Raw genomic sequence first — 14,273 nt, forward strand, 5'->3', positions numbered from 1 at the left:
TGGCCGGGCACGGTGGCTCACGCCTGTAATCCCAGCACTTTGGGAGGCTGAGAGGGGTGGATCCCCTGAGGTGGGGAGTTCAAGACCAGACTGACCAACATGGAGAAACTCCATCTCTACTAAAAATACAAAATTAGCCGAGCGTGGTGGCACATGCCTGTAATCCCAGCTATTCGGGAGGTTGAGGCAGGAGAATCACTTGAACCCAGGAGGTGGAGGTTGTGGTGAGCCAAGATTGGAGTGAGCCTGGGTAACAAGAGCAAAATTCCTTAAAAACAAACAAACAAAAACCTTATAGCTAAGACATACTTAATGATGAGAAACTCAAAGCTTTCCTACTAAGTTGGGAACAAGACAAGGATGTCCCCTCCCATCACCACTTTTAAACACTGTACTGGAAGTCCTAGCTAATGCAATAAAACAAGGCAAGATAAGAAAAGGTATACAGATTGGAAAGGAGAAAATAAAACTGCCTTTGTTTGCAGATGACATACTGTCTATGTAAAAAATATGAAGAATCAACATAAAAGCTACTAGACCTAATAAGCAATTATAGCAAGGTTGCAAGATACAAAGTTAATATACAAAAGTCAACTGCTCTCCTATACATCAGCAATGAGCAAGTAGAATATGAAATTTAAAACACAATTTACATTAGCACCTCAAAAAGAAAATAGGTATAAGTCTAACGAAGTATGTATAAGATATGAAACAACAACAAAAAAAAACCTTGATAAAATAATTACTAAATAGAGAAAGAGTCCATGTTCATGGATAGGAAGACTTAATATTGTCAAGATGTCAGTTCTTCCCAGCTTAGTCTATAGATTTGATGCAAATCCCAATCAAAATCCCAGAAGGAGGCTGGGCACAGTGGTTCATGCCTGCAATCCCAGTGCTTGGGGAGGCTATGGTGGGAGGATGGCTTGAGGCTAACAGTTCAAAACCAGCCTGGGTAACATAGCAAGGCCCCATCTTTACCAAAGAAATAAAAAATTAGCCAGGCATGGTGGTGCCTGCCCATAGTCCCACCTACTTGGAAGACTGAGGAAGGACTGCTTGAGCCCAGCAATTTGAGGCTGCAGTGAGCTATGTCTGGGCCACCATACTCCAGCCTGGGTGACAGAGTAAGACCCTATCTATAAATAAATAATAAAATAAATAAGTGAGCCAGTAAGTCATGAAAACACATGGCGAAAACTTAAATGCATATTAGTTAACTGAAAGAAGATAGTGTGATAAAGCTATATATAATATGATTTCAACTATTTCACACTTTGGAAAAGGCAAAACTATGAAGACAATAAAAAAGGTCAATGGTTGCCATGGGATTAGGAGGGAGGCAGGGATGAATAGGTAGAACACAGAGGATTTTTTAGGATAGTGAAACTACTCTGTATGATACTATTAATGATGGATACATGTCAATATAAATTTGTCCAAACCCACAGAATGTACAACACCAAGAGTGAACCATGAACTATGGACTTCTGAGTGATAATGATGTTTCAATGTAGGTTCATTTATTTTTAACAAATGAACTACTCTAATGGTGCATGTTGATATTGGGGGAGGCTATGCATGTGTGGGAGCAGGGGGTATATGGGAAATCCCTGTTTCTTCCACTTAATTTTGCTGTGAACTTAAAACCACTCTAAAATAAATAAGGGAAAAATCCATATCATTTACTCAAATACTATTTGATTTCATTTTAAGTCTATAGGTTTATGGGTTACACTCTTCCTGAATTAAATATCTGGGATCACAAAATATCAATAAAAGTAATATTTTACATTGTAGTCCATAGCTGACTATTACTGCAGAATTACCTATTCAGAGCAGACTGGCCCCTTTGTGGCCTAGACTCTTGAACAACATAATCCCAATCCTCCACTATTTAATGGCCCCAAATCTCTACTAAAGACAAAGCTGCACTGATAATAGTGGTTTCTACCACACAACCTCTTTAGGACCTAACAAGGATCAATAGGAAACAATTCTTACATTCTAGAGTCACTGCATAGACATTTACTGATCATCTTGAAGTGAGTAGGGCATGTCACTGGCACTGAGGAAAGAAGGTTATAAGAGAACCAAGACTGTCCCTGATCTCCAGGAGCATATATTCATGAGCAGATACAGCATACCCATCACAGATTTTAGTACAAATGGATACAATGAAAAACAAACACACGTGCTGAGACATCGCAGAACAGAAAAGTGACTAGAGTTGGTAGAGCCAACATGGAGGAATTCTGTAGAAATGGTGTGTTCTGGGCATGACTTTAAAGACACAGAATAGCAATGAAGGGAATCCCAAGAAATAGAAATGATATGGAAATAAGAATAATTACAAGGTAAATAGAGAATACCATGGGACCTTGTTGAAGTAGAATACAGATTCAATGATGTAAAATTAATAAATAGGCAGTAATAGTGAAACCTGATAGTAAGATTCAGGAGTTTAGGCTTAATACTACAGGAAATTACCAGAGGTGGCTAAAACAGGTAAATTAGACGTTCAACATTCACTGCCTTTTATATGCTACTGGATATTCTAGGTGCTAAGGTTGTGTTGGTGAACAAGACAAAGCCTGCTGACTGTTTTATCATCTACCTGAAGAAAGAAAGACTGATTGGAATCATGACTGCCTGACTACAGAAATGGAAAAAAATCAAACTGAGAAATTCAAAGATAACTGGCAGAACCAAATGATGGGTTAGATTTGATGGAAAACCAAAAGGAAAGAATCATGTAACTGGAAACTAGAATGACAGAAAAAAATAGATAATTTAGGGTTACAAGATTCTTTGCTTAGCTTTTAATTGTTCCAGGTTCCATGAGATGCTTCAGCTGAATTATCTACAAGTAACTAAAGCAGACTGGGAAAAGTCAGGGTAAAATAAGTTTGGAGAGCAATAATTTCCAACATATAAGATTTAACATAAAAAAGCAAACACTTGGCCAGGCATGGTGACTCATGCCTGTAATCCCAGCACTTTGGGAGGCTGAGGTGGGCAGATCACGAGGTCAGGAGTTCGAGACCAGCCTAACATGGTGAAATCCTGTCTCTACTAAAAATACAAAAATTAGCCAGGTGTGGTGGCACGCTCCTGTAATCCCAGCTACTCAGGAGGCTGATGGAGGAGAATTGCTTGAACCCGGGAGGCAGAGGTTGCAGTGAGCCAAGATCACGCCACTGCACTCCAGCCTGGGCGACGGAGTCAAAAAAAAAAAAAAAAAAAAAAAAAAAGCACACTTAGGAGTGTTTACCACTGCTAACCCTGTCTAAGCACTTTACATACATTAACATTTAATCCTTACAAAAGCATTATAAGCTAAGTCTATTATACCCATTTTACAGATGGAAAAATTGAAGTAGAATAAAGTAACTTTTGTCCAGGGTCACAGAACTAGTAAGTGGCCAAGTGTATAATGTATAAGAGGTACAGGGATTGGTTCTCAGATTAGTTAATGAGAAGGAGAAAATGTACTTGGAAGAGAACAAAAGACAGAGGACAAATACAAGGGATAAAAAGTTGAGAAATGAATCACAAGGAGCAAGAAACCAACAGTGCCCAGTGGAGCCCAACAACGTATTTGCTAATGATGCCTACGACAGCTTAAAGAAGGAAATGGAAGATGAGCCCAAGTTGGTCCAAAGGAAATGGTGGTGACTGAGAGAAGTTTCAGTGGTATGAGGCTGTCTCATCTACAGTATTTGAGAGGAGTGTGTGAAAAAAATGAGGCAACAGAAGATAGACGGTGATATGGTTTGGCTGTTCCCACCCAAATCTCGTCTTGAATTGCAATCCCCATAAACCCCAAGTACCTAGGGAGAGGCCTGGTGGGAGGTGACTGGATCACAGGGGCGGCTTCCCCCAAGCTGTTCTCATAATAATGAGGGAGTTCTCATGGGATCTGATGTTTTTCATTTCTTTTTTTTTTTTTGAGACAGAATCTCACCCTGTCGCCCAGGCTGGAGTGAGGTGGCACAATCTCAGCTCACTGAAACCTCCACCTCCCACGTTCAAGCAATTCTCAGCCTCAGGCTCCTGAGATTACAGGTATGCACGACCATGCCTGGCTAATTTTTGTACTTTTAGTAGAGATGGGATTTCCCCATGTTGGCCAGGCTAGTCTCAAACTCCTGACTTCAAGTGACCTGCCTGTCTCTGCCTCTCAAAGTGCTGGGATTACAGGCATGAGCCACTGTGCCCGGCCAAGATCTGATGGTTTTATAAGGGACTCTTCCCCCTCTGCTCCTCACTCTTCTCTCTCCTGCTGCCATGTGGAGGCCTTGCTTCCCCTTTGCCTTCCATCATGATTGTTAAGTTTCCTAAGGCCCCCTCAGCCCTGTGGAACTGTGAGTCAATTAAACCTCTTTTCTTTGTAAATTACCTAGTCTCCGGCAGTTCTTTACAGCAGTGTGAAAACAGACTAATACAGAGAGGTTTGCTTAAAGAAACCCAGTATGTTTAAACACAAAAGGGAAGGAACACTCTAAAAGTTGACAATACAGGGATTTTTCTATTTTTCCAAAATCACTTTTAGCTACATTTACAAAATTTACAAAAAATTTTACAAAACGTTTTAATTACCACCCACTGGCCACCAAGGGTGCAGTTCATTTAGCATTTACTAGTTTTAACATAGTTCTAGCCAGGATTGCTCAGATTGCTCACCTAACATCCTCTGTGGAAGGACAGGTTTTTTTTTTTTTTCTTCTCACAAACCTATTGTAGGCTTCATGTCCTAGCAGAGACAGATGGCCACCAGGCTAAATAAGTGCCAGGGCATCATTTCCCCAGGCCAGGAAGCCCTGAAAGCTCCCCATGGTAGGAAGAAAGCTGCCAAGTCTCCACCTTCTGTTCTGATTTCATACATAATTTTCTGAAGTTGTTTCTATTTATCTTTTATCTAGATGATTGGCTCAGATGTTTCTGTTTTCCTTGGTGAACTGTTTTCTTCTATGATTATTTTAAATTATGTCTCAAAATATTCCACTAGAAAATAAGAACGATAAAACTAAATTAGCTGACAAATAATACCTTTACTAAATGTCATTAGGACTAATGCTTTATACTGTTTTTCAAGCAATCTTTCAGGTTAGAAAGAAAGATGTATTTTTCAGCATTTAAAGGCCTCACTGTTTATCCCTCTGTGCTCTCACTCCCTTAAGACTGCAGCTCAGTGTTAAAAATTTTTACCACGTGAGACTTGCATCACTACATGAACAGGTTTGTAAAAGTTAAAAATCAGTGTTGGCAAGGGTGTGGAAATGTTTGTTATCTTGACTGTGGGGAGTTTTACATACATGTCAAAGCTGATCAAATTGTCCACTTTAAACATGCTGTTTAGTGTACTTAATAAAGTTGACAAACTTAATATTTAGATCACATTGGCAATCTGGTACAGAAAACCATCCTCCCAAAATGAAAGAAGGGGGCAATGTTCTAGAACTCCAAGGTTTTTGTAGCACTATGGGCCTCTTCCAAAGCCTGTAGGAATAAATGTCTTTGCTCCTGACTTCTCTTTTCTGATTCAGAAGGCTTAAACTCTCTCTCTTTTTTTTTTTTTTTGAGATGGAATCTTGCTCTGCTGCCCATGCTGGAGGAGAGTGGCACAATCTCAGCTCACTGCAACCTCTGCCTCCTGGGCTCAAGCAATTTTCCTGCCTTAGCCTCCCAACGTAGCTGGGACCACAGGCGCCTGCCATCAACCCTGGCAAATTTTTGTATTATGAACTCTTCTACTTCTTGACAACCATGCCCTGCTATGGCAAAGGAAAGCCTTAACATTTGAGTTGGAAATTGCTAGAAAGAATGAGAACACTTAAATGACAGAATGAATGCAAAGGAATGAAACAGTGGGGTGAACGTTCAGGCAGTATACTCAAGCCTGATAGAGGGACATAAGATTCCAGGAGAAGCAGTGAGATGTGACAGAAGGAACCATGGCTTTGGAGTCAGTCATACCCCATTTGAATTTAGACCCTGATTTTGGATATGGTGAGTCTATTTCCTCAAGAATTATAGTACCTCCCTTATGAGGTTGTTGTAAAGATTAAATAATAAGCACATGAAAAATTGCCTAGTACATATAACAAATCCATAGAAAACACACAATAATGTTGGCTGTCTTCTCTCAAGTTTTAAATCTCACAATCAGACTTACAGGGCAACACTCACCAACAGCAATGTCACAAAGGATCAAGGTTTCATAAAATTTGAGTCCATGGCTCCATATTTCATGGTGATTTCCACAAACCTGAATCACACTAATGTCCAAAGGGCCATCAAAATTATCTTCCATCCAGAAATTAGGTGCAGTTTTTCAGGATTGTAGAGATGCTAACAAATTACAGGTTCTCTCATGCAAACACTTTGCTAGGAATTATATATATCAAGTTTATATTTGGCAATCAGGCTTTAGAAGCAGAAGGTCTAGCTATCTCAAACTACCAAATCAGCCATCAAGACTGTGGCATTCAGAAAAACTAAGTCTATCATCTCTTTTAGTAAACATAAGTGAAAAGTGGCTTAACCTGTATACGTACTGTTGATGTCATATGATAGGCAAATCATGATTAAGAGCTTGTGTAACACTTCACCACAGTTTTAAGGGGGACACTGATCTTTAATTTTCAGTGCTCTAAAAGGGACAACGGAGCAGACTAGAAGCACCTGAACACAGTGGTCTGTGTAAAGCTGATCTGGCTTTACAGAAGTAGAAGTTGGTATAACATACTCCCTGGGACCATGTTAGAAACCCTGTGTTCCTCTACCTCCACTACCCAGAATGGCATAAAAAGGAGGTCTTTTTCAGAGACAAGCCTTCTGACTCAGGGACAACCTCTCACCTCAGCTGTTTGCAGGCCTTTATTGCTCTAATTGAAGAAAAAGGTTGACAACAGCAGAGGAATAGATAAACTGGAATACATTTACAATTTAAAACCTTGAACTATTTTTGTTTGAGGATAGAGAGAGAAAAATGATATAACATTTATTTTATGGTTAATCAGTCATCAGATCCTTCATTAAGGCCCTGTTTCATTTCTAAACCCTACAACAGTCCAGCAAAAATCCCATCTCCTGTGTAAATATATCTTCATGCCTTCATTCCTAAGCTTTATGTTTATGAATTAACTTATCAATTAACTTTGTTAAATGACAAATTTTTTTTTTTGTATTTTTATTAAAGATGGGGTTTTACCACGTTAGCCGGGATGGTCTCGATCTCCTGACCTCATGATCTGCCTGCCTTGGCCTCCCAAAGTGCTGGGATTATAGGCGTGAGCCACCATGCCTGGCCAAATGAAAAATTCTTTTTTTTTTTTTTTTTTTTTGAGACAGAGTCTTGCTCTTGTCGTCCAGGCTGGAGTACAACCTATGCCTCCTGGGTTCAAGCAATTCTCCTGCCTCAGCCTCCCGAGTAGCTGGGATTACAGGCGCCCGCCACCATGCCCGGCTAATTTTTGTATTTTTAGTAGAGACGGGGTTTCGCCATGTTGGCTAGGCTGGTCTCTAACTCCTGACCTTGTGATCCACCCACCTCGGCCTCCCAAAGTGCTGTGATTACAGGCATGAGTCACTGTGCCCGGCCTGAAAAATTCTTATAGGAACCTTTAAAGTCCACACCAAAATTCATGGCCTGCTTCTTAATGGGCCTCTGAAACACCTAAGGAAAATAGAAACAAGACTTACACACATGCATTTCCTGTCTATGTCTTAAGAGAATTTGCTTTTTTCTCTTTAACAGTTTACTATTTTAAAGTATTCTATATAGTGTGCAAGAGAACTAAAACATTAGACATAGACTAAACACTGAAGATTACTTGTGCAATCACTTTACAGAACAGGGAGATGAAATGACTTGTCCAGGGCATTGAGTTGCATTAGTTACTGTTAGATCCAAGACTTGAGTTCAAATCCCAATTTCATGACTTATACTTTGGAAGAATGATGCAACCTCTCTGTGCTTCAGTTTTCTGATCTGTACAAAGTGGGGACTGTTGTAGGTGATTATTACAGGCATAAGAATTAAATGTTAATTCAAAACATGAGGGTGGGCACAGTGGCTCATGCTTGTAATCCCAGCACTTTGGGAGGCCAAGGCGGGTGGATTACTTGAGGTCAGGAGATTGAGACCACCCTGGTCAACATGGTGAAACCCGGTCTCTACTAAAAATACAAAAATTAGATGGGCGTGGTGCTGCACGCCTGTAATCTCAGCTACTCAGGAGGCTGAGGCACAAGAATTGCTTGAACCCAGGAGGTGGAGGTTGCAGTGAGCTAAGATCGCACCACTGCACTCCAGCCTGGGTGACAGAGCTAGACTCCGTCTCCAAAAAAAAAACATAAAATAAACAAATAAATAAAAACAACATGAGTTTTGAGTATTTTATTGCTGATTCTCAGTCCAGTGTTCTTTTCATACGTTGGTTCCTTACACATAACATGCTCTTTATACTATTTCTAAGTGCCTTTGTTTTTTTAAAAATTAAATTTTATTATACATAATGCACATTTAATATATTTTGAGATAAAGAAAAAAACATTCTGGGGAACTCCTTTCCCACCCATATAACAAACTCTGTGAAAAGAGAAATAAAAAAAGTTAAGCCTTTTAAGAATTAACTTTTTCTACCTCCCATACCCCTTAAGGGTTAAGGACAAAAGAAACAGGTCCTCAAAAGCCAAACTGAAGAACTGGCAACATTTAGCTATAATAAGTATGAATAAAATCGGGGTTAAATTTCTGTTTCCCAGTAGAAAAGCATGTTTGAGTAAGTAGCTAGCTACTCCATCTATTCAAGGAGGTTAAGAGGAGAGCTTTTGGCCAGGCGCGGTGGCTCACGCCTGTAATCCCAGCACTTTGGGAGGCCGAGGCGGGTGGATCACAAGGTCAGGAGATCGAGACCATCCTGGCTAACACGGTGAAACCCTGTCTCTACTAAAAAATACAAAAATTAGCCGGGCGTGGTGGCGGGCACCTGTAGTCCCAGCTACTTGGGGGGCTGAGGCAGGAGAATGGTGTGAACTCGGGAGGCGGAGCTTGCAGTGAGCTGAGATTGCGCCACTGCACTCCAGCCTGGGCGACAGAGCAAGACTCCGTCTCAAAAAAAAAAAAAAAAAAAAAGAGGAGCGCTTTTACATTTGAATTGCTGGGATATGGAAAACATGTTAGAAAAAAATATTCTCACTAAGAATTATGAGATAATTGTAGATGCTAAACAAATATCAACAACTACCTTTCTAGAAAATCAGGAGGTAGAGGAAGGCAGTAGGCAATTCCTAAAATCCTTTTAAATCTTCTATATCATAATTACAAAAAGTATTAAGTGTTCATCTTTACAAGATACAGTTTCTGAATAAGCTTTCACTGAAAAGTACTGAATAGTATACTATTCACTACGCAGAAACTGTGTGAAAAGTGTAAATACTACTTGTTTTTTTCTTACCCTGTTTATGCTAATTTGGCAAATCGCTAATCTATAACCTGGTTTCACTGGTAAACTACTATATTAAGAATATTTTTAGGATTTGTAGGTAATGGCAAAATAGCAATCAATGAGAAAAAGGAAATAAGCTCTTTAAGAAATGTAAGACAATGAGTAATAACATGCTGTGCAAATCATGAAAAATAAAGCTCATACAGGGCAGGAAAACTGTGAAAGGTATCAGGTATCAAAATCACATGGGGAGCTTTTTCCACAGTATATGTTCATACCATTCTCAATATGAGTCAATTTCCAGAATGAAAATATACCGTATGTGTATATATAAAATTAACAGGTAGTTATGACAAGTTCCCTCTTACTCTCCCCACTGCCACTTGAGAATAAACTGAAGACTTATTGTTGTTATTAACAGAGGAAGATAATTAAAAAGTGTAATGTTATTTTGTTCTCCAGCCTGGGTGACAAAAGTGAAACTCCATCTCAAAGAAAAAAAAAGATAATTTAGAAAATGATCAAAATCTATAATTCAGAATTTTGGTGCAGGGAACAGGGAATTTACTGTTAATTTCAGAGTTCAGGAAATAAGATCATCAGCACTACTATTTATTAAGTGCTTTTTGGATACCGAGCACTCTGATCAGCAACTTACATGTATTATTATTACATTTAATCAACATAACCATCCCAAGAGGTAGACAGTTATTATCCATATTTTACATATGAGAGAATTGAAGCTTACAGAAGATGTGATTTGCCCAAAGTCACATAGCTGCAAGTAATACGGTAGGGACAGAAGTAAGACCAGAACTGATATCAAACGCTGAACTAAATAATAGTCAAGTCTATGTAATAATTTAAACTTAAAGTGCTTTGGGATATTTAAGGGGTAGCACAACACAATGTGCCCAACGTAAAATTTATTTTTTTCCTTTTTTTTAAATTTTTTTGAGACGGAGTCTTGCTCCGTCGCCCAGGCTAGAGTGCAGTGACGCGATCTTGGCTCACTGCAAGCTCCGCCTCCCAGGTTCATGCCATTCTCCTGCCTCAGCCTCCTGAGTAGCTGGGACTATAGGCGCCTGCCAAAAGGCCTGGCTAATCCTTTGTATTTTTAGTACAGACGGGGTTTCACCGTGTTAGCTGGGATGGTCTCGATCTCCTGACCTCATGATCTGCCCACCTCGGCCTCCCAAAGTGCTGGGATTACAGGCGTAAGCCACTGCACCTGGCCCAAAGTAAAATTTCAAACATGTAATTTACACAAAAAAGATGGAAAGAATTTCGGCAATACCACTAAGCCAGTCTAGGTAAAAGCATACAATAGCCTAGTTATAAACTGATGGTGAGTTAGAGTACATGACAAAACAAAATTATAAGGTCCAAGAAATATTGACAAGATTCAGATATGAACAAAAGAAGTCAATCAAGGGCACCAGTGACAATATTAACACCCAGAAAGTTATCACAGAGTTTTGAAAGAGAAAAGCTCAGATATTGGCTTGATTATTCCATGCTTAAGGAGAAAATATTCCTTAAACATAGAAGGCAAATAGAGGGTCATCTAATAATTCTTGAATTTCTGAGAGTAATTCTCCTTGATCTGCTGGTAGGCAGGGCTGCCGGGAACATTTTCCACAGAGAAGCAGAAATGAGGGACTTCGGTCTTTAGTGATCTGAGCCCACATCCAATAGGATATGCATGAGCCCCAGCCTTACATGCAACAGAATTATTTTGCCTCCATGAAGTTTTAAACAAGGCTACAATATACAGAATGCAACCAGGTATTCCAGTAGGTAATTATAAGTACAAAATAAGAAATTCAAAGTTCCAACATTCTGGATCTCACATAATCACACATACATGACTCTTCTTCCACCTACATACAGGTCTATAAAACATATATTCTCCTTGAAAAACAGAGGATATGGACATCAAAAAGAGAAGGATGATAAAACTATCTGTAAAGGAAGACCCCTTCCCGTTATATAAAGGTGGTATGTGAAGACAATAATTACAAAACTGAAAAAGGTAAATGGACTAAGATGATGCCCACCACCTCCCAACCCACAATCACATAAAGGTAAAGAATTTAGAGACTATCCATGAAAACTGAGACTAAAGAGTCATACTGAGGCCAGGTGCAGTGGTTCACGCCTGTAATCCCAGCACTTTAGAAGGCCAAGGCAGGCAAATAGCTTGAGGCCAGGGGTTCGAGACCAGCTTGGCCAACATGGCGAAACCCTGTCTCTACCAAAAAAATACAAAAATTAGCTGGGCATGGTGGCGCATGCCTGTAATCCCAGCTACTTGGGAGGCTGAGGCATGAAAATTGCTTGAACCTGGGAGGTGGAGGTTACAGTAAGCCAAGATCATGCCACTGCACTCCAGCCTGGGCAACAGAGTGAGACCCTGTCTCAAAAAAATAAAATAAGTTACCAAAAGAAAAAGACTGTCATTAAAAAAAAAAAAAAAGTCACACTGAAAATGGCATTCTATTATAAATTCTTCAAATGTAGGAGGGATCACTTTTATACATGTATAGAAAAAGTGATCAGTGGGTGCTCAATAACATTAGCAAGAAGACTATGCTAATAAACTTTCATAATAAAGAACAGGCAGCTATAAAAAAAGGAATGTTTCTTGGAAGCACAATTAATCAGAAAACTAATGGTGATTTGGAATCTGGCAAGGATATAGTAAGTTAAGTATCTTTTGGACAGGCACAGCAGCTCATGCTTATAACCTCAGCACTTTGGGAGGCCAAGGCAGGAGGATTGCTTGAACCCAGGAGTTCGAGACCATCTGGGCAACATAGTGAGACCATGACTCTCCAAAAACAAAACACAACAAAACAAAAAAACAAAAAAAACGTAGCCAGGCATGGTGATGCGTGCCTGTAGTACCAGGTACTTGAGAAGCTGAGGTGGGAGGATCTCTTGAGCCTGGGAGGTCAAGGCTGCAATGAGCTGTCATCGTGCCACCACATTCTGGTCTGGATGACAGAGTGAGACCTGTCTCTTAAAAAAAGGGACTTTGGGGGGCTGAGGCGGGCGGATCACCTGAGGTCAGGAGCTGAGACCAGCCTAGCCAACATGGTGAAACCCTGTCTCTACTAAAAATACAAAAATTAGCCAGGCATGGTGGGGAAGCTGAGGCACGAGAATCACTTGAACCTAGGAGGCGGAGGTTGCAGTGAGCTGAGTGCACCACTGCACTCCAGCCTGCTGGGCGACAGAGCAAGACTCTGTCTCAAAAAAGAGAGGGAGAAAGAATAGAATAAAATAAAAATCTTTCATTTGACATACAGTGAAAGGACATAAAGCAGATGGTTAAACAATGAAAGTCCCTGTTCCTCTAAGAATGTAGATAAAGGGACATACTAGGGATTAAAACAATGAAGGTATAATAATGAATAGAATCAATGCAAGGTGGTTATTACATAAATCTGAAAAGACAACCTTGAACTTGAAAAACTGAAGAGAATACTGAGAATATTAATACAGAAATAAAAAATGTAAATACAAAATTAACACCTAAATCTCAATGTAGCATGAAAAATTCTCCTATGTTTCTCATCAAGGAGACCAAACAAGAGTATGTACACGGACCAGCATATGTGTATCCCCGGAAACATTCAAAGCTTACGGTTATCCTTAAAAGAGTCACATTCTTACGCAAAAGAGAAGTTCCTAAGAATGCTCAGGGCTACAATCATGGAAAACTGTCCTTAAAAACATGCGGGACTCTCTTCTAAGTTTGGGTTTGCTTATTATGCCAAAAATAGGCTAGATGAGAAAGTATAATGACTAAAAGGAGCATCCTCTGAGTCTCTACAGCTTACAAAATCTAAACTGAGACTCTATCTCTAGCGCTGCTAGGAGGGAACCAGTGAAGTGGAAGCTCCAATAGACTGGCCGGGTGATGAGGCTGGGGAGGTGGGGGTGGGAGGGTGGAGGGAAGAGGTCTTCACGGAGAACTAGGTTGCACGGAAACTTTTTAGATGATCAAGAGTTCTTTTCTGAAATTAAGATATATTTAAAAAATATATATCTATACACAAACACACAAAGTAAAACCTGTCTCCAGCTGAAAGATGTACAAGAAAAAAAGAGGAATGCTATTCCTTGCTACATTAAAAAAAAAAGTTAGAATAATTCATAGCAAGGAAAAAACTCTCCCATTTGGTTTCTTGCTATCAGAAACAAAGCTGATTATGTTTCCTCTGTCCTTGAGGAACACCAAACCTACCATGTGGTAATGTTATGTTTGCACCATCAATGATTGCTTGTGCCAGTTCATGATCATTGCTCTCAAAAGCATGTGCAGCAGCCTTCAAGGCATCCCAAATCTCTTTCCGGCCTTCAAAAGCTGGTGCTGTATCCCAAAATTCATCCCTCTTGCTGCGTAGCTGTCCATCTGTCATAGGATAATCGCTTTTCCATTTTGGTTTCTCCTTTTTCAAAGGCTGGTTACGACCTAGAGCAACTGAAAAGAAAAATAAAAGACTGAGATCAAACCCAAAATTTATAAAATATGTATCAAAAATTATCTGGTCATTCCTCTCTTGGATTATTTCATCAAAATCACAGCCAGAAATTTACCTGCTAGCTAATTTGTGCATCCTGAAATTCCTCTAACACATTTTGGAACTACAAAAGTGAATAGAGACATTAGATTGCTCTATGCAAAACAAATTGGTAGCTCTTTTCCACTCAGTACACCCTCTCCACAGGATCATTAAAAAGAATTACAGGCTGAGTGCAGTAGCTCAACACCTGTAATCCCAGCACTTTGGGAGGCTGAGGTGGAAG

The 14,273-nt window shown here is 39.8% G+C and overlaps 1 protein-coding gene across 4 annotated transcripts in view; it reads right to left on the minus strand.

Annotated features, from left to right (window-relative positions):
* UBTD2 (ubiquitin domain containing 2) overlaps positions 1-14,273 on the minus strand; it is a 75,333-nt gene that overhangs the window by 10,633 nt on the left and 50,427 nt on the right. For all 4 annotated transcript variants that reach the window (XM_034960964.3, XM_034960963.3, XM_055112873.2 and 1 more), the window contains one exon: positions 13,711-13,947. In XM_034960964.3, the coding sequence (XP_034816855.1) occupies positions 13,711-13,885 (175 nt within the window). In that variant the 5' untranslated portion in view covers positions 13,886-13,947. The remainder of the gene's footprint in view (positions 1-13,710; positions 13,948-14,273) is intronic.

Source organism: Pan paniscus, chromosome 4, assembly GCF_029289425.2.
Source record: "Pan paniscus chromosome 4, NHGRI_mPanPan1-v2.0_pri, whole genome shotgun sequence".
NCBI classification, from domain to species: domain Eukaryota; kingdom Metazoa; phylum Chordata; class Mammalia; order Primates; family Hominidae; genus Pan; species Pan paniscus.